The following is a 24,672-nucleotide window of genomic DNA, read 5'->3' on the forward strand; positions in this document are numbered from 1 at the left end:
GCCTACCCCCTGGTGGTCAGTGTGTGTCATAGCAACCCGGTCATTCTGCTGTTTGGTCTATTTCATATTAGCCTTTCATTATATAGGACTAGAGGCCCCGTTGCAGGAAGATCCCTGCAAGAATAGGGCTTTGCTCCCGCCTCAGCCACCTCTGCCCCCTCCCACCTCCTCCTGCCTCCCGCCTCCTGCTGCCTCTTGCCTCCTCCCGCCGCCCGCCTCCTCCCTCCTCCTCCTGCTGCCTCACACCTCCTCTCGCCTCCTCTCGCCGCCTCCCACCTCCCGTTGCCCCCCTGACCGCCGCCCGCTGCCCGCCGCCCACCGCCGCCTCCCGCATCCCGCCTCCTCCTGCCAACTCCCACCTCCTCCCGCCGCCCACTTCCTCCTGCCGCCTGCCTCCTCCTGCCACCTCCCACCTCCTCTCGTGGCCTCCTGCCTCCCGTCGCCCCCCCGCCCGCCGCCCGCCGCTGCCCCCTGCACCCCCACCACCCGCCGCACCCTGGCTGCCTGCCGCCCCCCAGCTCTGCTCCCGCCTCCAGCCTCTGCCATCTTGGCTCCGTTCCTGTCTCCACCGCCTCTACTTTGCTCCCTTCTGCAGCGCTTGGCTTCCTTCTAAGTTGTCTTCAGTCTTCGCTCCCAGCAGGTATATGCAAATTAACCACCATCTTGGTTGGGTTGATTTGCATATAGTCGCTCTGATTGGCTGGTTGGCATAGCGAAGGTATGGTCAATTAGCATATTTGTCTTTTATTAGTGTAGATATTTTCTTTTATCTTTGAATAAATTCACCAGGTGGTGATTTTAATTTTTTAACCACCTTTCTCTAGTGATCTTCCCACTGCCATCTCCCCATTTCCCTCCTTGCTTGGGGTGAGGGTATGATTCTGTTCTCTTAATCTTTTTGTAACTGTCTATGGTGAGTGAGATTGGACACACGTAGGAGAATTTTTCTGACTCTGTGGGAGGCCCCAGGCTCTGCTCTGATGCTGGTGGAATCCCTCTGATCCCTGCCTGATGGCCTGTTGCTTCCTCTGGATGAAACATCATTTGTACCATTAGCTCAAGGGATAGAGGAAGTACATTTATGGGAAATCAAGTTGCTTTGTCAATTCCAGCAGAAAGGTGATGGAGCCCTTAAAAGGAGGGTTTCCTGACTTGATGTCAGAACTCAAATTTCTTTTTTCTTCTCTGGTGAGGTAAAACTAAATTGGCCATCAGAGTCACTGTTTTCCCCATCCCTCACCTAACCTCACTGTCTGGAGTCTGTAGCAGAGTTAGAGGGGACAATCTCTGAAGGTAATGAGGCCTTCTTTAAGGAGACACTATGTCCCTGCTGTATGTACTTTTGTCCTTACATTTACACGACACTTCTTCATTCTTTCAGGAAGGCAATATGCCATGCACTAGACACTAAGGGAATAAACTTTAAAAGGCATGGCACCTACCTTCAAGGAACTTGAAAACAGATGCACCTGAATACAATGACAATGAAAGGTAACACATTCAAGGAAATGCAGGAGAGGACACCTAAATCAGCCTCAAACCTCAGGCAAGGTTCACATTGGATGAGCTAAAGTGTAAAGGTTAAGTACCAGCTTTCTGGGCAAACAAGCAGTGCTTAGGCATTTCTAGGAATCAGCAGAGAAGTTCCAGCATAGAAGAGAAGAGGCTAAAAGAAGGGGAGGACTGATGAAACAGATGCCACAAATAAAGCAGTTTTGAAAAGGAGGGAGAGATGGAAAGTGTCAGTTTCTAGAGAGAAATCAGAAAAGATAAGAATCCCTTATCTTCGCCTGTTGGGTTTAGAAAATGATAAATCATTGTAGACAATGGTGATAACAGTGCCTGTGGAAGAGAGGATGGAGGGGACTGTTAAGAAGCCAGTAGAAAGTGTATTAGTTTTCCATGGCTGCATAACAGATCTCCATAAATTTAGTGGCTTAAAATGTTTATTCTATTTATTTGCTCTGCTACTTTGATCTCTAACCTTTTGATTCATTTTTTTAAAAACTCACTTGATTAGGTCATATCCACACAGGATAATCTCCTGTTTGATTAACTTCAAGTCACCCGATGAGGGACTTTAATTACATCTACAAAATTCCTTTCCCTTTGCCAGGTTCTATTAATTAGAAGCAAGTGACAACTTCCACCCATACTTGAGGAGGGGATTATACAAGAGTGGGATTCTGGGAAGTCACTTTAGGGTGTGTTTGCCATGAAAAGGAAATCAATACAGTGATTGTATGTTAAAGATATAACTGTCAAGAGAACAACATGGACCTGTAACTGTGGGAAAGACAGGATCCACAAAGATCTTAGTGTACGTATATACATACATTTCTAATTAGCTTTTATTACTTAACAAACCACGCCAAAATTTAGTGTTTATAAACAACAACCTTCTATTTAGCTCAGAAATCTGCCGGTCAACAATTTGGCAAGGTTCAGCCAGGTGGTTCCACAGGACTGGATCTTTGTTGTGTTTCACTTTTGTGTCTGCAGTTGGCTTCTGGATTGGTTTGTAGATGATTAGCTGTCTGGTGGCTTGTTAGTTGAGATGTGGTATTGTATTTTCCAGAAGACTAGCTGGACTCATTCACATTGTGGCAATGTTCTGCACTCAGCAAGCCAATAAGCTGCAATGCATACTGCTTTTCTAACCATTGCTTCTTATATCACATTTGCTAATGATCTACTGGCCAAAACAAATTATATGGCCAGTTGAGCTAACAGGGCAAACAAAAGGACTTTGCCTTTTTAATGAAAAGACTAGAGAATGGTGAAAATTTTTATAGTCTAGATGATATTTATTATGATGTTTTTAAATATTAGAAAAATTCTGCTTTATATTTATGTTAAGATGAGAGAGCTAGTAAAAAAACAAAAAGGATGAATGCATAGCCTATGAGGATAACTGATGAAATGTGATCCCTAAGACAGGATCTTCTGTGACTCAGAGTACATAGAGAAAATTAACCTTTAAAAAGTGAGAAGTCATAATTTTTCTAAAATAAAAAAAAAAGGGTAGATCAAGAAAATTGGATTTTCCTGGTAATCTCAGTTTTCCTTGGAGAAAAGAAATCTAAGTTGTTGAGTACAGTGAGAGAATGGTGAGAAAAGGGTTGATGGTGAGTGTTGACTTTTTGGAAGATCTGTTTTTCAGAACAGGAAGGAAAGCTGATGACAGCAGAACATTGCAAGTGTCCTGTGTTACTAGGATTATGTGAATGTATTCCAGGGTTCAGGACAGTCTTTCTAGTAAAAGAGAGTTTTGAGAATGACTTTGGAGGAGGTGTGTGGTAAGGGGGCTCAAGTAATTGGAGGAGGGTTTGGGATTGGAGTACAAAGTCAGGGGTAGTTCTGAGAGATGTTTGAAGCAAAGGACTCAACAAAGATCAGGTTAGAAATAAATAGTGGAGAAGAAGGAGAACACGTTTGAGGGAGAAGAAATTAGAGTAACAGTAACAAACCTAGTAACAAACAGCAGGAGGAGTTATTAATGGGAGAGAATGAAAGGATGGAAATAATTTATAGACATCAATAGAGAAATAAGGGATTTACAGGGAAGAGGTAAAGTCTGGGCAACTCACTGAGCATTTGACAGGTATCCATTCTTTCTGCATAAAGTCATTCATGTCTTTAGCTCCTCTTTTAAAAAACTTATTGAGAGGAACTCAGGACGATGAGTATTTTTCATTAAAAAATCCATTCTTCCCTCCTTGGAATTTTAAAGAACCATGGTGCCACATTTTTATATTAGGATAAATTAGAATAATAGCAGAGTATATTTACAAATTAGAAATGAATATATTATAAATATTTATTAATATACAGGATGTAAAAATATAAAAATATGTAGATTAATATAAACGATAAACATTCTTAGATTTTTCAGGTTTTTCTCTTAGAAGTTCTTCATAATTAACTATTAAAAAGTACAATAAAACTGAGTTACTTATATTAGCTAAAATATGACTTCATGTAGTAGAAAATTTGGTAACTAGAATCCATACTCTTGAAAAAGTTTGTTGGAACAATATTTTCCTCTGAATGAGATCCTCAAAATTATGGCCCTATGATTTTATCATGACATTTTGATGAATAATCAGGATAAATTAATGAGTTTGTCATATAAATTGAAGTTATTTGGAAACATGACTGAAAAGATAATGGGATTTTGGGGGTTTTATTACTAATTTATAAAATTCTTTACTAAAAGCTGTGGCACAACATGAAAGGCATCCTACCAGGTCTTGAACTGTTTTCATTCCTTCTGTGAGGAGGCCATCATTGGAAACAATAAGAGAAGAATTTCGTTTATGATTAATCACATGAAACAGTTCTACAACCACTGACTAAGTAGAATTGTTTCTAAGTAAAACTTATGTGAGGGAATGTTTAAGCTTTCTTTCTCAATTTCTCTGCTTGATTTCAATTGTCCCGTATTTATGGATATTCTGGGTTATGCCAATGTACTCAAATATTTATTGTGGCAAGAATTTTGTGTTGCAAACACATATGTGGCTTACATATAAAAAGAAATTAATATTTTGTGTATATTTGCTCAGAAACTGGAAAGTCTGGGGTGAGTTGTTTGAATTTATTAGTTTTAAATGGTTTTCAGAACTCAAAACTATATGATATGAAAATCTTTACATTAGAACTGATGGGTACCTTAACATGGACACCTTAAGCAAAACCAAGAAGTATCTTTTACTGGATTTTTAAATCAACCTTTTATTAAGTTTAAGTATTATTGTCATACATTTTCCTGCTATGTAATGCAAAAAATATATACATATAAAATCACTTAATAAATATTCATTATTTCCCCAAATTCTTGGTTACACACGAGTAGTTTCTCTTATGAATTGATAGAATCGAATCAATAATTTTGAAAGAAAACCTCTGTTTAAAAGATTTGACTTTAGACTCACTTATAATTTCAGTATTTGTCTTAAAAATAGAGCACAGGAATATATGTTATATATAACCATGTTATTACACAGGCTAGCTTGACAAGGATACATTATTTCTTTATTGTCTGTTTATTTTGTGTGGAATTGATGAGTTAGTTGCACTGTGTAATAGATTACATTTATAAAGTACTCTGGATTCCTTTGATATGAAAGAATATGTGTCTCAGTAACAAATAACCAAGTTGTTTGTTATGTGTTTATCCTGGCAAGTAATTAGGGAAAATATTTTTGTAAGCTAAAATCCCCTCTCTGTTTTGGACTTTGCTTTCACTCTCTCATTGTTTACCATTGTATATTGATATTGGATGCTACATCTTTTGAATTCTGGGCATTTTTTTTTAGGTTCACAACATGTAACAGTAGTCCAGATTTTTAGGATTTCAAACTTTGAAGTACGTTAAATTTTTTAAGGACTGTAGTCATTATTATTATATGATGGTTTATATTCTTACAATGAAAGAAAATCTATTTCATTTTCCGAGGGAATTTTGAAATTTACATTGATGGTGATTTAAATCTTTTCAAATCACACAAATTCCAAATTAAGATAACTCTTTTAGATTCTGTCAATGAGTAATTTCTAAATGGAAATATGCAAATATAATTTAATATTGATGCTCATTCCGGGGAACAAATGAGCTATTGTATATAATACTTCAAGTTTTTAATATTCTTTTTCAAATTCAAAACAGTGCCTCTTTGGCAAAACAGAATTCTTTCCATTTTTATGGAGGTTTAGGGTGCCTCTTTTCATGTAAACTATTGGGACTGTTTGCATAACCACACAAGTGCTAAGACTATTTTGATAGTTTCACAAATAATGTCCTATTACAATCTGTCTGTTTCTCTCTCCTCCAGTCAACTTCTTCTTCCACTACCTCTGAGCAGCTTGCCTGTAAACCACCTGCTTTCTCCTTTGTTTCTCCAACTAATCAGAAAGCACCACCTGACCCCGCTAAGCTCGGCGGGGCCTCTGCCCTAGAGGAGTTCCACACTAGGAGGCTGGACGCCAGTGGGGCCTTGGTGGAAGAAACAGCTTCGTATTTTCAAACTTCCACTCACTCGTCACCCTTTTTTGCATCGAAAGGCACCTCCTCGACGTTTCAGTTTCCCCATTCCACTCAGTTATCAGGTTCTAATTTGTCCAGTCCCAGTGAAGCAGATCAAAAACCTGGACGGACATTGGAAGTTCTGAAGAAGACAGCGTCAGCCTCACATGTCCTTAGCTCTGGAGAAAGTCTGCGACCCTCTTCTCCTCCACCGTCCTCCAGTGCTTCTCTGAAGTCGAATTCAGCCTCATACTTACCAGTCCGTATTGTCATGCATTCACTCTCTCCAAGTCCAAAGCCATTTACTTCCTCTCTCCATGGCTCTTCTTCCACTCTCTGTAGCCCAATGTCTTCTAGTGGAAATCTCTCAAGGTCAGGGGTGAAATCCCTGGTGCCCTCTCGGCTTTCTCTTCTCACTGCCATCCTCAAGTCAAACCCTTCTCACCAGAGACCCTTGTCCCCTGCATCCTGTCCCACTTTCTCTCTCAACTCCCTGGCTTCGTCCACACTCACACTTGATCAAAAAGCAAAGCAAGCCCCATCCACACCTAAAAAATCTCTCTCCAGTTGCTCACTGAGCACCAGGTCTCCTGGGCAAAGGGAACACCAGGATTCTGAATTTAGCCAGCCATCCTTTCACTTACCTTTTTTCACCCAATCTGCTCCCCTTCCTCAGGCACACCCCCTTTCTCCCACAAAACATGAAAGTAGTAGCCTTGCTTCTTTGAATGTAGAGAAGACACCATCACCCACTTCTTTAAAGAGTAATTCAATCCCCTCCCTGCTGCAAACAACATCGAGTCCTGTAGGTCTTCCTCCTGCTTCACAAAGATTTTATCCTTTTTCTTGGAAGAGCAAAAGGGATGCTGACCTCAGGGGTCCAGAAAAGCCCAGGGATATTTACACATATCCTTCTGCATCAGCCTCCTCTATGTTACCGTCTGCATTTCCCACTAACCAAAGAGCCACACTCTCCTCTCCAGGGGAAAGTTTCCATCCTTCCCCAGTTCTTTCAGACCTGCTACACAGATCCCAGAGAGCAGCACCACAGCTCTCTGGCCAAGGGCAGAATCCTTCTGCTCCTACTTCACCGCCTGTCTCCAGTGCCAGCTCTGCCTCTCTTCCCAAATTGGGGTCCTCCCCTCCCCCTCATGCTAATCTTCCCACTCGGGCACCCCAGCTCAGTCCTTCCGCACTGCACCCAAATTGTGGCAGTGGCACCTTACCTTCAAGATTTGGGAAATCGGAAAGCTCAATATCTGACCACAGGTCATCTGTTTCGACCCCATCACCTTCCACCTCTCTAACAAGAACCAAGGAGCGGTTTTCACCTTGTGCATTTTCCATGCCAACAGACCCTGAGAATAAGAAACCCAAGGTATTTTTTGCATGTTGCATGGTGCATGCTTATTTTGAAATATGGAAGAAGATTTTTTTGCAGAGGGGGTTAAATCAGTGATTATGACATTCTTTCTATTCCTATGAGAAAGTGCAAGTGTGGGGCTAGGGTGTGGCTAGGATTTGGTATATTTGAACATGGAGTTGAATTATAATCTGTCTAAAGTTGTGCATGTTTCTGTGAAATTCTGATTTTGTGTATCCTCCTGTTATGATAAATTCTTATATTTTTATTGTTTTAGGCATAATATGGTTTATATCATTGATTCAAGAGCTGGAATTTAAAGCAGCTAGTAGAGATTTGGTGATATGATACATGTCTAACTATTTAATAACATGGAATCAATTATCCATAAAAAATATTCTGTACTGAGAGAATTATAGATAAGATTAGTGTAAAAAGGAATATTATCTTAGATCTAGGCCCATATTCTAGGCCAAGCCAATTTAAAACTTTCTATTTTTCTTGCCATCATTCATTTATAATTATTAATTTTTCCCCTTCTACATGGTTGATTTCATTATTGCTCTTCATACCTCAAGCTAAATCAATATGCATTTAGCTATATCCACACAGGGCAAAGGGAATAGAAATTTCCTTTATATGTGAAAATGATTTGATTTATAATAAACACAAAAAAACTTAGTAATTTGAAATACAGAGAAAATAGACAGGCTGGGTATAAGGAAATAGAATTAAGAAAGTAGAAATATTGACTTTTGAGTGCTCCAAAGCAACCCACTGAGCAGAGATGTGAAACTGGCATTTGTTTTAATATGAGAAGGGAAATATTTGAAGGAGTGATCCATAGAGCTCATATCTTTTGGAAGAAGGTAACACTGCTATAGGACATGCCAGCTTCCCAGCTATTCTCAAATAATTAGAATGTGCATATTATACACCCAGAACTTGGTCATTGCTATGTAAATAAAATAAAATTAAAGTGCTTGTATTAAGAGGGAATTCAAATTTTCAGTTCAGTGCATTGAAGTAACACAGTTTTACTGCTTCCAACTTCCATGGAGACTGTGTCCAACTCTGTTTGAAGGATGAAGTTAGGATAGGAAAGATAAAACAACTCACATGCTCTTACTAATGATGTAGTTTAACTTAAAAAGCATGCGTGCATTAAACACCCACTGTGTGCCTACCTCTATACTAGATTTTTTTTGAGATGTGTGTATATATGTGCTTCTGTGTTTAAGGAAAGTAAGAGAGAATTTTTTTGTCTTAAAATTTTTTATTCAAAAATACATATACATAATGTGGAGAAGCTATCTAGAGTTATTAAATCTACAGTAATGCTGGAAAACAAGTATAAGGAAATGTTAACATAGCATAATATCAATTACATATAATTGTGCACTGAATTTGATATAATAGAAATATTATGAGAGTCAGGCCAGTTGAAATATTTAGTATTTATCTTAATGAAGAGAAAGGAGTTGATATTTCAGAAAGGGCAAATAATCTGACAAATATATAGAAGTTGATTCCAGGGAAATGTATGTGGAGACACAAGAAGATTGGCTTATCATTGAATAGTGATGATAATAGTAATGATGATTATAGTAACAGATATCAAATGCTTTCTGTGAATCAAGATATATCTTAGTAGTTATTCAAAATAGCTAAAAATTAATTAAAAGGGACAATGTCAGTTAATTTTATGACCATGAGATTGGTAATATTATTTTCTTCATTTTATACACCAAGAAACTGAAGTTCAGTGAACAATTTATTATGTTTCATTGCTGCCATCTTGGCTGGCAGTTAATTTGCATATCGCCCTGATTAGCCAATGGGAAGGGTAGCGGATGTACAGCTAATTACCATGTTTCTCTTTTATTAGATAGGATGATAAGAATTATCAATTTATATAATATTTGAGCCATTTAAAATGTATTATTAGAAATTATTAAGTCCTTGCATTTTAAACTTTCAAAGCAAATGGGATAGAGAAAAATCTAACATTTTTATAATTCTAAATTGAAAATCTTGTATATTTGAGGTAAAATGACCTAGTGATTATCTTCTTAATGCATATGCTATTATGAAATTTATTTGTGTTATATTACAAAAGCCTGGTGATGTAAACATTACCATTTCCTGAATTTATTAACAAGTATTGCCTGAACCCTATGGCCATGCACCTAAATCATTCCTCACCTCTGTGGGAAATGACTGTACTCTGGAGGCTTCGTCCAAGTGTTTCTGTTTGTGGTCACTTTGCTTTGTTCATGTTTTGTCCTGTTTTTGGAGAGACCTGGGAGAGGCTTGGCCCAGTGGGGCTTTTGCTAAAGCTAAGTCCTTTTTTTATCCTAAAATCAAGTTTGTTAAAGACCTGTTTTTCCACAGCTCATTTACTGCTCCCAATTTTAAAGAACTTTCAGCATTTGCCCTCTATTTTGTTTTATTTTCTTTATTTCCAAGCTAAAAACTAAGCTTCTAGAAACGCACGATAAATTTGATGTAAATTAAAATATAGAAATATTGAGAAATTATAATTTATCTATTTTTACCTGATCCTTTGAACAGAAAAATATTTCTTATAATGGGTAAAACTTGTGATAACTTCTGCAAAAAGAGTCACTCTCTGAGACATGCTGTTCTTTGTCTATTTATTTCTTCCTTGTTCTTGCTATTATCTCTCCAGGTAAAAAAAATCAGCCTGCGTATATATTTTTTTTATTGCAAACTATTTTTGCAGAAATTGTAACCTGAATATAAAAATTCATTAAAATGGATTCTGGGATACGGAAATCTTATCCCAGTTTCTTTTTGATGTTTGACTAGTCTTTATTAAATTGCTAAGATTATTTTATAGATTGATAGGAGAAAATAGACAAAAGCTTTGAGATATCAAAGAATTCATGCCTTTATGGATTGTTTCTCGTCTTGCTCCTTCTTCTGTGCTGCTAATCTGAGCACAGGGCTATCTTTGAAATTAAAGAGCTTCAGATATAGATCAGTTTCACTTAGTGCCAGATCCCAAAAGGAAAGAGGTCCTGGAATACAAATGGCCATCATATTAAAACATGAATACTTGAATGACATTAGTTCAAAGTCTGGGCCCTGCTGGCCTTTGATATGAAAATAAAATGGAACAGTAGAGCATGCTGAGCTAAACTCAGGTACAAAGTATGTGTAATGTTTCTTTTTCATAGATTGAATCTTAAGGTTCTGAATCTGTGTGCATTAGTTTGATACAGTTGACATATTTTAATATCAGATATAGTTAAGAATAACATTTCACAATATGAGCATGGCTGTAGACAGGATGGACATTTCCCAGGATGCTGTTCAGGCTACTCTTTGATCAGCATCCATGTTGTCTGAGATATTTTTAATCCCTTGGGAAAGTCTAAATATCACACAATTAATCCATGGAGTTGTATTCAGGTTGTAATATATTTCGCATTTATTTATGAAACAGTTTAAAATTTCTCCTAGTGAGTCATGATGTTCCATACACTCACCCAAGATGATGGTGTGCCTGTGTTGGCCTTAAAGTTATTTGGAAACAGCATATTTAAAGAATTAGTTGGGAGCTTTTTGATATTTTATGAACTTGTAGGTGGTATTTTTTTTTAAATTTTTTTAGGATCTTCAACATCATATTTTTCTTTTTTAAAAATTTTTTTTTCTTTATTGATTAAGGTATTACATATGTGTCCTTTAAATAAACTCTTTCCTTTAAGGCATCAAAACATTTCCAAATATATCATACTGGAAACTTGGTGGCAACAGTCTCTATGTAATTTTCTCCATTTCTGCTAATCCGTATATAATATGGGAAATGAGCAATATGAAATATACCTCCATGAGCTAAAATACTTAATGAGGGTTCAAACAAACCACTCATTCATTCAATAAATATGTACTGAGTGCTTATTATGTGCAAGGATATGTGCAAGACACTTTTCCAAGTTGTAAGGCTATATTGCCACAAGTAAAATAGCAAAATGCCTGCTCATAGAAAGTTTATATTCTGTGGTGGAATAGAAATAATCAATAATAACCCCCCCCTTCCCAAATAAGTACATTTTCTTGTGTGTGAGAAGGTCATATGTGGTAATGAAAAAATATAGCAGGGTAAGGGATGGTGTCACAAATTAATATTGGGTGGTCATAATAGGTTTCTTTTAGAAGGTGACATGCAAGGAGGTGTTGCTCATGGGAGAGGATAGTCAGGAAAAATCCCTGAGACCAGAGAGTGTTTGGCAGATACAAAGAACAGGGGAGCCAGTGTGGCCAGAGTGGAGTGAGTGAGGGAACTTGAGGTTGTCAGAAGGAGATGTAACCGTGAGCTATTGTAGGCCTGTGAGATCTTGCAGGCCACTTCTAAGTCTTTGATTTTTAATTTGAGTAAAACAGGAAGCAATTGGCGTGTGTGGGGGAAGGTTGAATAGATAACTGACAATCTTATCTATCTGGCTGTGTGTGAAGAACAGACTCTAAGAGAGTGAGAGAGGAAGTAAGGAGACCTTAAGAGGATATTGCAGCCCTGGCTAGTGTTGCTAAGTGGTTAGGTGAGGATTAAAAACAAAAAAAAGAGGGTATTGCAACAATCTAGGAAGTGATGGTGGCTCTGGGAGATTACAGCAGTGAAGACAAAGATAATATTTCTGTATATATTTTGTAGGTAGAAAAACATTCAGCAATCATTAAAGCTAGCCACATGTGAAATAGTAAAACAGCTAAACTACACATACGTACCTTCTTGTTTCCTTTTTGTCTTTTACTCTACCTCCTCCACAAAGTTCTTGGCACTTTCAGGGGATTCTAGATTCATGATTCTCCCATTCCTGCTATCTGTCACGTCCATCTCTATACTAACCAATGCTGTGTCCATTTTCTTTGCTTCTCTCTAGCTAGGTTTTCTGAATTCATCCTAGCAATCATTTACAATGTCAAGGATTGACAAACCTTTTTTTTTTTACCCCTTGGGGAATATTTGCATTTTAATTGAGAGACACTTGTGCAGTTTAACTCAAAGAACATACTTAGGAATATATCCCAAGAAACTAGAAACACCAATCAGAAAGGATATATGCACCCCTATGTTTATAGCAGCACAATTTACTTAAAAAAACAACAAAGATTCAAGGTCATGAGTTCAAACCTGAAAGTTCAGATCATTGAAGGAAGATGACTTTAGGAACTTAATGCATTGGAAATGTCTTCGGGGCATGCTTGAATAGGGAAAGAGAGTCTCCAACATCTAAGGCTTGGCCTGAAGATGAGGAACTAAAATTTTGGGTTTTTATGTCCTCTGAATCAGCATAATTTTCAAACAAATATTTGCTGAGCATCTGTTCTTGCCAGGATGATATTAGGTGTTGGAAATAATATGAAATTCTCCCCTAAAAGATGTTACAGGGTAATAGGGATGGCAAAAATATTATAATACAATGAAGTAAGTATTACACATTTAGAGAGTTAGAAGCACAAAAGGATAAAGTCAGCCATGGAGAGGGCCCCTGGGAAAAAAGTCTAGGAAGTTTTCTTAGTAGCTGCCACTGTCATCTCCCTCTCCTACTCCTTCACTTTAGTTATAAAAATCATTATAGAGATTGTGCTCTGCCAGTGATCCAGATGTAAGGCAGGTGTCTGACAATCTCTTCTGTGAATTGGATCAGGACCTCAGTTGAGCTTTCCCCTTAGGGAGATTCTGACTCAGGAAGTGCAAGCATGTCACTGAAGAGCAGGAAGTATATATGCTCATCGATGCTTCTGGCAAGAGAAGTTGGCCATAATGAAAGGCACCCTTTTCACTAGAGTTCTCTTTTGTCATTTATGTAATCTGAGGTTCTGCTAGTCACCTTTACTTAAAGTGTAACCATGAGTTCAAATCTCCGATTCTTCAGGCAACTAATATAGTTAGTTCACTTTGAGATCTCCTGGGTCTTTATTACTAGAGCCTGGTGTGGAAATTTAGGCAACAGGGGATAGGACAGGGGTGGGGAATATTTTCTGAAGGAGAAGGATATGCTCTTCCTATCCCCATCCTCACACCCAGGATTTATGTTGTAATATCTAGGATTGCCTATAAATAGGATTTGTTCTGATACATTTATGTCCTAAAACTCCATTTCCTTTTCTAAACCTAAACTTTGCAGTGTACCTGTCATGTAGTGGATATTTAAGACATATTTATTGGATGTTGACTAAAAGCATAGATGACAAATTGGAGGGATACAGTAAGTATCATTACATATTTTGCTAGATTCAGGGTCAGGCTGGTCAGGTCTACCTTCTGTGATTCGCTGAAGGTGATTCCAACCTGTAATATGACAGTCTATTATTCAAGTTATAATTACCTTGACTAGAGTGATTTCTATTTTTAAACAAAGGAAGGGAAAGAAATGAATTTGGTTTAATACCTGGAAGCCTTAGAATGCTGAGGAAGAAATATGTCCAAATTAGAATGTTGTTAAAAGAACCCAGAGGAAATACAGTGAACCTAAAACTTATCTCTTATGGCAACAAGAATGATTTTCAGACTGAAAAGAGAAAGCGATAGATGTCTTAGAGATGCATAAAGCCTAAGATAGATGAGGAACTAGAAACATTGCCTAGTTCTGAGTAAGTTCATATTTCCTGGTCTAGATAAATTGTGTCTGAAAACAAATGACATTTCTACTTCTATTGAAAAGCCATTGTAACTGATGGGAAATAAGAGATTTACCAGGGAAAAAAGGTGAGCCATATGTTCCATTTTTCAAAAAAATGGAAGATAATTTCTGAAAGTTATAACCTATATTCTTAGTTTGTGAATGTTTACAACAACAGTTATAACTGGAAGTCAGACATTTTTTTCAAGCAACAGACCTTTATTTATTGAATGCCCTCCAAGTTCTAGCTTTTGTGATATCTCTCACTATATCAAGAACAAAAAGAGACATGTGAGTGTAATGACTTGTTTCTGTGAACTCCCATTTATTCCAAGTCCTCAATCCAAAACATCCTCAAGGTCACTCTCTAATCCATTAACTTATTTCACATTTCTGCCTATTATTTATTTTTCTAAAACATTTCCTTTGCTTTCTTATTTGTTTATGGTTTGTCTCTATTCATGAGGATGCAAGCTCTAGAGAGTAAAGGCTTTGTATGTTTTGTTCACTGTACTTAGAGCAATGCATATCACAAAATACACAATAATATTTTATTGAATGAATTTATGAATTGAACTGCTATATCCAAATATATTTATAGGATTGATTGATGGCAGAACCGGGTAGGCCAGAGCTCTTTATCACTGGTATATGACTTGAATGAAAATACAAATGACGTGCCTAGGCAAACGGTTCATGAAATAATATAAAAATTTTTATCTTCATAGTTTACAGTGACAATCCAAATCTAGTCAGATGAAATTGGATAGAGACAATGCCTAAAGTACTATTTTTGGATCTAGAGAAAAAGCATATCTACAGAGTTTGATTTCAACAAATTCTTAAAAAAATAAAAGGATTAGAGATTTTAGGCCACCGTGAAGTTCTGGGAGCCAGAAATCCAAAGTCAGGGTGTCAGCAGGGCTGCACTCTCTCCACTCTCCCGTCTTTGCCTTTTCCAGCTTCTGGGGCTCCCGGCTCTCTTTGGCTTCTGGCTGCATAACTCCCATCTCTGCCTTTGTACTCATATGGCCTTCTCCTCCCATGCTTCCTATGATCCAACAATATGAACTAACTCCAACGTCACTCTCCTGTATATTCTAAACTCACCACCAAAAACAAGGAGACAATTCTAATTATTATAATCTTCATTGTATTAGTTGACTTTATTGTCAAATCATAGAGGTGATGATTATATTCTACTTTGTGTTAAAAAATACATCTAGTTAAACACATAAATTTTCAAAATTTAAAGAAATATCAACAGAGCAAAATGATAAGAATAGTGAAATTCATCAGTTAAGGACTGGTAAGGAGGAGTTGATAGAAATAGCAGTATAACTATCATGCTGAAGAGAGCTCTTAGAATGCACATGATTAGAAGGGGAGAGAAATAGGAACAATGGAATGGTTGTATTGTATGTTGGCTCAATATAAGGAATTTTGCACCAATTCTAACAATTATGCTAAATTTGTTGCCTTGGAGGTAGGCAATTCTTCATGTGGTGGCAGAACAGAGGATCAGAGAGATTTTTGTCTTGGATGGGGGCGTTAAACTAGAGAGCCTTCAACATCACTTCTGATTCTAAGATTCTATGGCATAATATGTGCATTAACAAGATACAGGTTTCTCCAGCTATAATCTTTAGAGCAGTTGAAGACAGGAGGACAAATGTTATAAATGATTATGCTTCCTGAAATGACAGGCAAGGGAATATGGTAGATGAGTGCACTGTTGTTGAGGTGGAGTATCTGCATCCAGATCCCAGCTATGACTTACTAGCTAGCGACCTCACATAAGTTACTTAAGTTTCCATATATCAAATGGATTTAACATAGTATCTGCCTAATAGGTTTGCTGTAATAATAAAATGAGGTAATACCCAAAAAGCTTTTAGAATGATACCTGGCTCATAGTGATTGCTAGCTATTATTATTGCAGCTATTATTCCAATTAAATACAATAAAATCATCATGGAGTATTAATGATATATTTTATTTCATATTATTTGTCTTTACATATTCTTTGGGAGAATATATGATCTTATAGAGAAAGGATGGCTATTGGATCCAGGCAAGCCTGGATGTCAAACCTGTTTCTACTTTTTATGGGCTGCTTAGTCTTAGACTAGACTACAGCTGACCTCACCATGTCTCTTTTTCCTAATGACTATTTACACGGCTTCTGGAAAATTAAATGATGCAATATATATAATTTTCCCAGTAATAAATGTCAGTTCTTATTCTCCATGAAGAGATGACATTTCATTTTGTTTTTGTCCAAATAAGGTATTATCTGGAGGCCATAGCAGTTCAGAGTGAATATAGAGACTTAGGGCTTAAAAGGGACCTGAGACTTCTTTTAGGTCTGGGATTTTGATTTCTCTTACCTTCATTGCACCAGTTTAATGAAGGTTATTTCAATTATATCCATAAAACTCAATGATTTATTTGACTTGATTGCCCTGTCTTCTTCTGTAGACCGTTTAGTTTGCTTTTTAGTGGACTGAGGCAATGTGTAGCTGTGTGCAGATTTCTCCTTGTCTCTGAGTCCCTGGGGAAGCTGCCTGAGGCAGGGGCTTCTGAAATGATAGGAGCCTTGAACTTAGTTAAGCAGCTTGGAACCCAGAGCGGTATCAAAGCTGGGCTTTTGATTATGCATATTATCCTGATTTCTACAACTCCCTCATGTTCAGCCTTCTCCCCCCAATACTACACAAAACGAAACTATATTACACTGAGTTGTAATTAAAACTCAGGACATTTTATCATTTGATTCATTAACATTACAATATTAGAAAATACAGGAGATGATAAGGTCTAAAAAATAAATTTAAGATCAAGAGCTTTCTATTTTTTCCAGTTTAGAGTTAAATTGATGAAATCACTTCTATTCAAAATATGCTGCTTATTAAACTGCTACTAAATTTTATGTATTCTGTTCTTTATTTTTATAAATGATGTAAGAGAATGTATCATAAGTTCAATATAATTTATTGGCATGATATTTGTTAATTATGGCACTATAAAAAATAATTTTCTTTGAGAATCAAAACAACAACAACAAAAAATAAATAAAAAACAACCCTCACATTGAAAGAATAGCACTCCTATGAGGAAATGCTGCTAATGAGAAATCCTATATAACAAAAGGCTAAATGCAAATTGTCCCCTTGACTGGGAGTTCAACCAGGAATTTGACCAGGGGGTGGGACTAGCCCACCAACCGCCCGCAACCCCTCCCTCCAGCCGGCCCCATTCCCGATTGGCCCCTCCACCCTGATCGGGAACAGGGCAGGCCGGCAACCTCTCACATCCTACCCTACAGCCAGCCTGGCCTGATCGGGGCGGGCTGGCCGGACCCCACCCGTGCACGAATTCATTCACTGGGCCTCTAGTTTATATATAACTTTCTAGAGAGTGGTACTTTTTAATTCTGAAGATATATATCATATAATTGCCATTATCCTTAGGCTGATATTTTACTGCTGTGATAGTTCTTTGCTTCTCATTCTAATGACATATTAACATGGAAGCTAATTTTTTTTTTCTGTCAAAAACACGTTGGTCAAGCATAATAACTGTTTTCTTTGATAACTTGTCATTTAACCTGGTAGAACTACTCTAAAATTATGTCATGTTCTTCCCTCTTTTCATCTCCACTCTTGCTTTCTGGTTACCCGTTCTAGCAATACAAGACCAGTTCAAGCTACAAGGCTTTTGCAGCAATCCCTACCAACACGTTGCTTTTGGAACAGAAGGTCAGTGTTGGCTCAAAAGCAGAGTAAATTTTATGTTTATAATGTAACTTTTGTTATGTTTTCTAAAATTTCTGTTTTAAAGTTCTGTCTGTACTAAAATAAAATTCTCTCAGTTTAGGATGATGTGAAGAAAACATCTTGGTGAATAAAATTGAAGACATCATCAATTTATCACTAGAGGCTAGATATGAGCCTAGAGTGTCCAGTCCAATGTCAAGTAGCCCTGGAAACTTCATTTAGATTTGGATAGATCCTGTCCTTTGGAATTTTAGATTGTTGTCACATTTAAGAGCTTCCACCTCTATTGGCATTGATCAAAAGAGTAGAGACAAAATGGGGTTACATGTGAAACTGGACAGCTTGGTCAAAACTTGGTGACTTGAAGTGACTTCCACAGTATAGATATTCAGTTAGCTGAGTATCCAGGTTAGCTCCTTAGAACCCATCCTGGGCTAAACCTCTTTATACATTCCTGCTGGCTACTGATCCTACTTCCATAAATGAGAGGGAAGATTTACATCACTTCCAATGACCCATGCTTTTGCATGACTTGAGGGCACTCTTCTTTGCTATTCAGATACGAATTATAAAATTATAGGATTCTACTTCAGTAGGTAACTTAAATTACAGCCTCTGGTTCAATAAGCACATTGCAGATGCTCAAATGAAGGCCAAATGGAGGATTATATCAGAATCAAAGTGGAATCAATTATAAAATCTATGAAATTGTTCATTTCATATGTTATTTTGATGATATTTATTTAGGCAATTTATCTCTTTGTGCATTAAACTCATTTATGCCCCCCCCAGTGTAATTAGTATTTCAAATACTGTTATTATCATTTGTATAATGTTAATGTTTGCCAACCAGGTAGAATTTTGACCACAGGTTTATGAATCTACATTTTTTGTTATTTTAGCATAATCTGAGAAATAAAAACCTTTGCATGATCTCTTGTTTGAAAAGTAGGAATTGTTAGTGGGAAATGCTAAGTAGCATGTAGGTGAGCATTAGTGGGAAGATTTCTTAAATCTTATATCTCTGATAACTAATTCCAAATTATACACATGTAGTTGAGGCTCTACTATATGTATCTATAAGCTTTGAACTGAGGGTTAGGGGGTGTCACTGGGCTTCAGGGAGATTGGAAGATTTTTCTCTAGCTTCTCTTCTAAATTTCTACCTTTTATAACTTAATACATAATGGTCCTAAAGCTCTGATTTCAGGAGGCTCCAGAAGAATGCAAGAAGTACACCAATTGCCTCTTATTCCAATGGCCTATTGTTATGTTGAATCATAATAGCAGCGTTCCCTCAGCACAGACCCTCTGCCCATTTCAGATGGACATTTCTGAAATCTGATCATCAGTGCCTCCTTTGCAGAAATGGGAGGAACTCTCCCCCTAAAGCCACTAGGCTGGGGGGAGGATAGGGGCCTATTGTGTCATGGTATCCTTTCATCATAATTGTCTCACCTAACCTGTCATATTTTCTGTACCCAAGTGCTTCTACTATATGAATGTTTTATTTAGGAAAACAGCAGTTACTTCTTCTTGAAAAATTTTTGTAAGATAAAGTTGGATGGCATTATTCATTCCAAAATTTCTGTCTGCCAGCTCTCTTCCAATTAAATGGATTTTAGGCATTATAATCTCTTAGTCATTAAAAGTGAAGAACCATTAACTTCATTTCTAATTTTATCACAGACCTATTTCATCAATGTGTATGGTGGTATCACTATATATTTAATCTAATACAACTTCATATGGGAGAGTTTTTGTGTTTTCAATTTTGAATAAAACGTATTTTTTAGGAAAATTATTATTTTTGTTGTTAGTACACCAAAATGTAAATGTCATGATGCCTAATTTAAAATATTATTCTAGAGAGGATTGATTATTATACAAGCAATAATGTGGGTAATTATCTCTTGGCTAAGATAAATTATTTTTGGATCATAAATATTTTTGGACCATGAATTGCTCAAAGATCTCATGATATGATTTGATGTTTGTTTTTGCTTTAGAGCCTTTGTATAATTCCACATATTTTTTTCTGGCTTTTCCACAGTATGTGCTCCTCAATAAGAAACTTTACTGTGTAAGAACTTTTAAATAGCAAAAGTATTATCACAAGATTTTATGAGAGCTTATTTCCATTTCCACTAATATTTCTTGAATATTATTGTGTTGCTCTTTTCATAGTTGTAGTTTTAAAAAAATAAATCTGGTAATTTAGACCTTTTTACCTATCTGTTTATACCAGCAATTTTCAAGTGGCATGCCACAAGAATTTTTAAAACATGTAATACCTTACTATGTAGTCAGGGGCACTGACCTCTTTTCCCTTAGATTGTCAAATATAATAACAGCCAACACAACAATAGCCATCCAGTGTGAACGAATCAATATGATACTTTTTTTTTTTGTCAGATGGGCCAAAATGTATTTATTGGTGTGCCACAGAATTTTAGTAATTACTTTATGTGTGCAATGAGATGAAAAAAGGTTGAAAACTGCTGGTTTATACAATAGAACTCATCCTATGATGTTTAAATCGCAGGGTTTTATTTCTGAATTGAGTGAGAAAATTAAGACAATAATAATCAGAAGCTCATCTATTTTGGAAAGCATTAGCATTATGGAATATTTTAAATCACAGAAGTTTTTTGAGATCTGTTTAATATAACAAAGAACACCACCTTTAAAGTGTAGGGTAATGCTGCAGTCTCATTATAATAATCGGTTAGCTTCTATATACTGTAGAATGTCTTGAAGAGATAGCTAACAATTGATTCAAGCCTTAATTCAACAATTAATTCTCTCCCCTAGTCAAATTAAACCTATGGTTGACATTTTAAACAACATTATCTTTATAGAATATAGTATAGCAATTATTAGTAAGGAACCAAGGTTGCTTAAAAATAACACTATTTTTAAAAGCCAGATTTTCTCCAAATTCAAACACAGGCATCCCTTACCATGAGACATTAAGCCATCATTGAATCACTGGATTGGTTTCAGATTTAATCACCCCTAGATGAAGCACATAATTTTCAAAAGAGTACATTTTGTTGGCAGGGGATATGAGGTTTCTGGTACTTCTGTTCTATAATTTATTTTCTGCATCAAAACTGAAATTTATAGCATATTCAGTATTCTATCTTTTTTTCCTATGTACGTTTAGAAGGAAAGCATTTTTAGCTTGTCCTAACTAAAGCTTTATAGGAAGAGGTAAATGTAAGCATCATCTTTTAACATGTTTGCTTCAGGGTCTTTGGCTTCATCTGCTGCTAATAATCATCTCCAAGCTTGAGATGAGGATGAAATACAAGTGATAATAAAGCAGGAACAAAGTAATCAGATTACTTTGCATTTTCGGCTGTCCACAGACCTTATTACAATATGTTCAACAATATGCTGAGCTCTGTAGAGAAAATAATTTTGATGTGGACATTATTTTTTAGTCTCTATTTGCGTACTGCTCTCAGAGAATGTTAAAAGTATCTCTTATTGACTAAGCTTTCTTTTTATCATCTGAGTTTGATAGCAATGGATAAAAAGTTAAAATTAAACTGCAGAGCACATATTGATATTCTAAATAAATGGATTATTATTTTCACTGTGCACTTGTGTTCAGGAAAGGAAAGAAGAAGGTGGGAATATTTCCATGAAATCATATAATATGGATCTTTATTGTCTCTTGAGTAATTAATATTTTTCAATAATAGTATAAAATTTCTTCTTGAAAAATAATTTGAATTCTTTGTTACTTTCCTCACAAGTATTCTTTGGGATAAAATCAAGGCTATATCACTACTGTTTTACAACAAATGACATAATACTAAACAAATGGCATTTTAAAGATACTTTTCATTCATAAGCTACACATGTTTGAAAGAAAAATTCTAGAGGAGCTCAATTTTATAAATAGCATATATAAATTACAGTATTAATTATTCAAACAAAACTTTTGGGATAAAATTTATTTTGGGTAGAAGGAAAATAAACAACCACTTTGAAGACTATGCAAAAATATAAAAACTTAAAAGATTTGAAATATCTCATCAGCTGTCAAACCAATTTATTCTAAGTTGCTAGTTTAATTTTTTAAGACATGAGTTGGTAAACTCTAATGTGCTTAAACATATGTCTTTGGGTAAGACTATTTTAGGATCTCTATGTGTCTGAAAAATTTAACAAAATCTGGTTGCTAACTTAGCATATGGCCTATACTAGAGAGACATCTCTTAATTTAGATTAGTATAAATAGTGAATGTGTTCCCAATTTCTTTAGCAATGGAGAGGTGCCAGGACCCAATTCTAAACTGATTGGTTCTCCTTAGGCAATTGTCTACCATGCACATAGCTCTTTTAAAAACACTTAGCAAATCATATTTAATTATGCATATTGCTTGTTTTATTTTTTATCATGAGCTATTTGAGAGAATATAGATTTTTGCTAAAGGTTTATTGAATCAATTAATTTAGTTTATAGCTGAGTATGTCTCTAAAATATCCAATTTTATTCCACAGGATTTTAAGACAAACTTTTGTTCAGAGGATATAAAAATAAAGGAGTCTGGTGTATGGCAATTGGGATGATGACAATTAAGAATCTTTCTTTAGGGTAGAATAGCCTTATCAATTCTGCTTCCATGGAAAAGATATAAGGGCCTTTCTTCTATAAAGGAAGTGAGTTGGTTTTAGACTTGGCACCTTTTAACAATTAAAGAGTATAGTCACAATGGCTGCCATAGTAACGGCGTATCAGACACTAAGCTGAGTACTTGACTATCCTCACAGCTCTGTGAAGATTTTAATGATCACAGATGCCAAGTAGATACCTTAAAGCAGTGGGGCTAGTAGGTTGCTGAATTGGATGGTTAATTCGATCCTTACTAAAATATAGTAACTTGCCCAGGAACTTTTTGAAATCCAACCCAATTAGATAGAGTAGGCATCACAAAAAGTTTCATAAACCCTTTTAGATTATTCTTCCTTTGAAAGCAGTTAAGTTTCTAACTCCATTTAGAGTGCAACTACGCATTCTATCTTTAGATATTTTTTAGAACTTAGTCCTATTTCGAAAGAGAGTGGTAGGTTAGACTGATTTAATATATCTGACGAAAAATTGTTTGCAGTTCCATCAGAGATGCTCCCTTTGCTGGGGAACACCGATTACAGTTTATTGGCATCTATTCCCATAAGGACTTGGACTTACAAGGCTTGCTCATAATTCTTAGCTATTAATGATAATGTAGTATGGATCTCAAAACTATTTTATTTTAAACGTCAAATTTAATAGTTCCCTTTTAAAAAAAATATAAAAAACCGGTGCCACAAAGTTGGCTGTCCCAAGCAAAATATCACTACTTTTAATGAAAATATTTCTGATAACGTATATTAACTAAGACTCTTTGAAAATGGAATTCAAAGCATGTCCCAATTATGCCTCACTTGACTATAGTCCAATTTCGTGGACAAATATATGTTTTTAATAAAAATATTTTATTGGAAAATATCTGAGAGAACTTCACTCAAAATGAATAAATATAAAGAAACATCAATACAATCCTGCTGGCTAAGTTGTGAAAAAGCAATCGATGATCATATTTCCTGTTAATAGAGATTTAATTTTAATACTTTTTTTTTACTATAGAGAAAGAATCTACTTTTTATGGCTGCTAGAAAGAGTGGATCAAGATGTACTTTGATAAATTCTTGTCAACAAAAAAATCAATTCTACTAAATTTCAAAGCTGTTTAAACTCAAAATAACACCCTTCCAAATTTTAATGCAGTCTTAGTATTGTTCCCATTTCAAAGTTTCAGCACATTAATGACCTAATACCCGTTATCTTCCTTAATTTTCCAATCATTCTGCATAGATTTATTTTTGTTCTTTGAGTAAATGTCAGCATTTTAAATAGCCCAAATGAAAGTTGTGTTTGCCTATAATAAGTTCCCACAGAGTAACCAGGATATTAGCCTTCATTGGTTTTATCTGAAAAAAAATTCTCTCATTAAATCAACACTGACTGTATGCTCAGATCTTTGAACAAATTTAATTGAAATATGGGGAAAGGAATTATTTATTTGTTAGTTAAAATATTTAAAGAGTTTAAACTACTTCTCTAGGACATTTTACTAAGGAGTATTAAAACCACATTTTTAACGATTCTTTAATTAATTTCATTTACTTTTCAGTTTACCCTTTCAATCCATCCTAAAGATTTTTATTGAGCACTTATCAAGTGCTCTTTCCTGAATATACAAAAATAAATACCATATTTTCCCAATTGAAATAGGAAAAATTTTCCAGTAAGGTGGAGCTACAATTGAAAAAGTAATTATGATGCAATATAATTAAGTTATGTGCACAGTGATAGAGTTCTCAACCTGACAAATGTATCATATAAGTAGAGTAAAAGAAAAAGGCTAAGAATTAGATAAAGCATTTTGAAGAATGAAATCTGTTGTCTGCCTCAGATAGACAGGCTCACTGTGGATTTGTTTTAAAAGTATGCTATTGACAGAGAATAAAGTAGAATATAGAACAGCTTACATCCATGCAAATGATAAATGAAATCGTGTCAATGAAGAAGAGGGGAATAAACATATGAAAGAAGCCCAACCTCAAAAATTATCAGGAAAATGAAATCTCAAGAGAGATGTACATCAGAATGTTAACATTTTTTTAGTGTGAAAACAGACCTCTAATTCATTGCTATCCTAATATATAAAATGCCAGGGGCCATCACAACCAAAAGAACCAGACAGATGACTGAACAGCAGGCTGTGTGAGGTGACAAGGCTGGCAGGGGATTTAGTGAGGGACGCCAAATACACATGAACAACAGGCTGC

The 24,672-nt window shown here is 35.9% G+C and overlaps 1 protein-coding gene across 1 annotated transcript in view; it reads left to right on the forward strand.

Moving 5' to 3' along the window:
• The window catches only part of MLIP (muscular LMNA interacting protein), a 178,879-nt gene that overhangs the window by 70,064 nt on the left and 84,143 nt on the right, over window positions 1-24,672 (forward strand). Inside the window, exons 6-7 of the mRNA XM_023755584.1 lie at window positions 5,838-7,406; window positions 17,734-17,805. Coding sequence (XP_023611352.1) covers window positions 5,838-7,406; window positions 17,734-17,805 — 1,641 coding nt within the window. The remainder of the gene's footprint in view (window positions 1-5,837; window positions 7,407-17,733; window positions 17,806-24,672) is intronic.

Source organism: Myotis lucifugus, unplaced genomic scaffold (assembly GCF_000147115.1).
Source record: "Myotis lucifugus unplaced genomic scaffold, Myoluc2.0 scaffold_80, whole genome shotgun sequence".
Taxonomy (NCBI): domain Eukaryota; kingdom Metazoa; phylum Chordata; class Mammalia; order Chiroptera; family Vespertilionidae; genus Myotis; species Myotis lucifugus.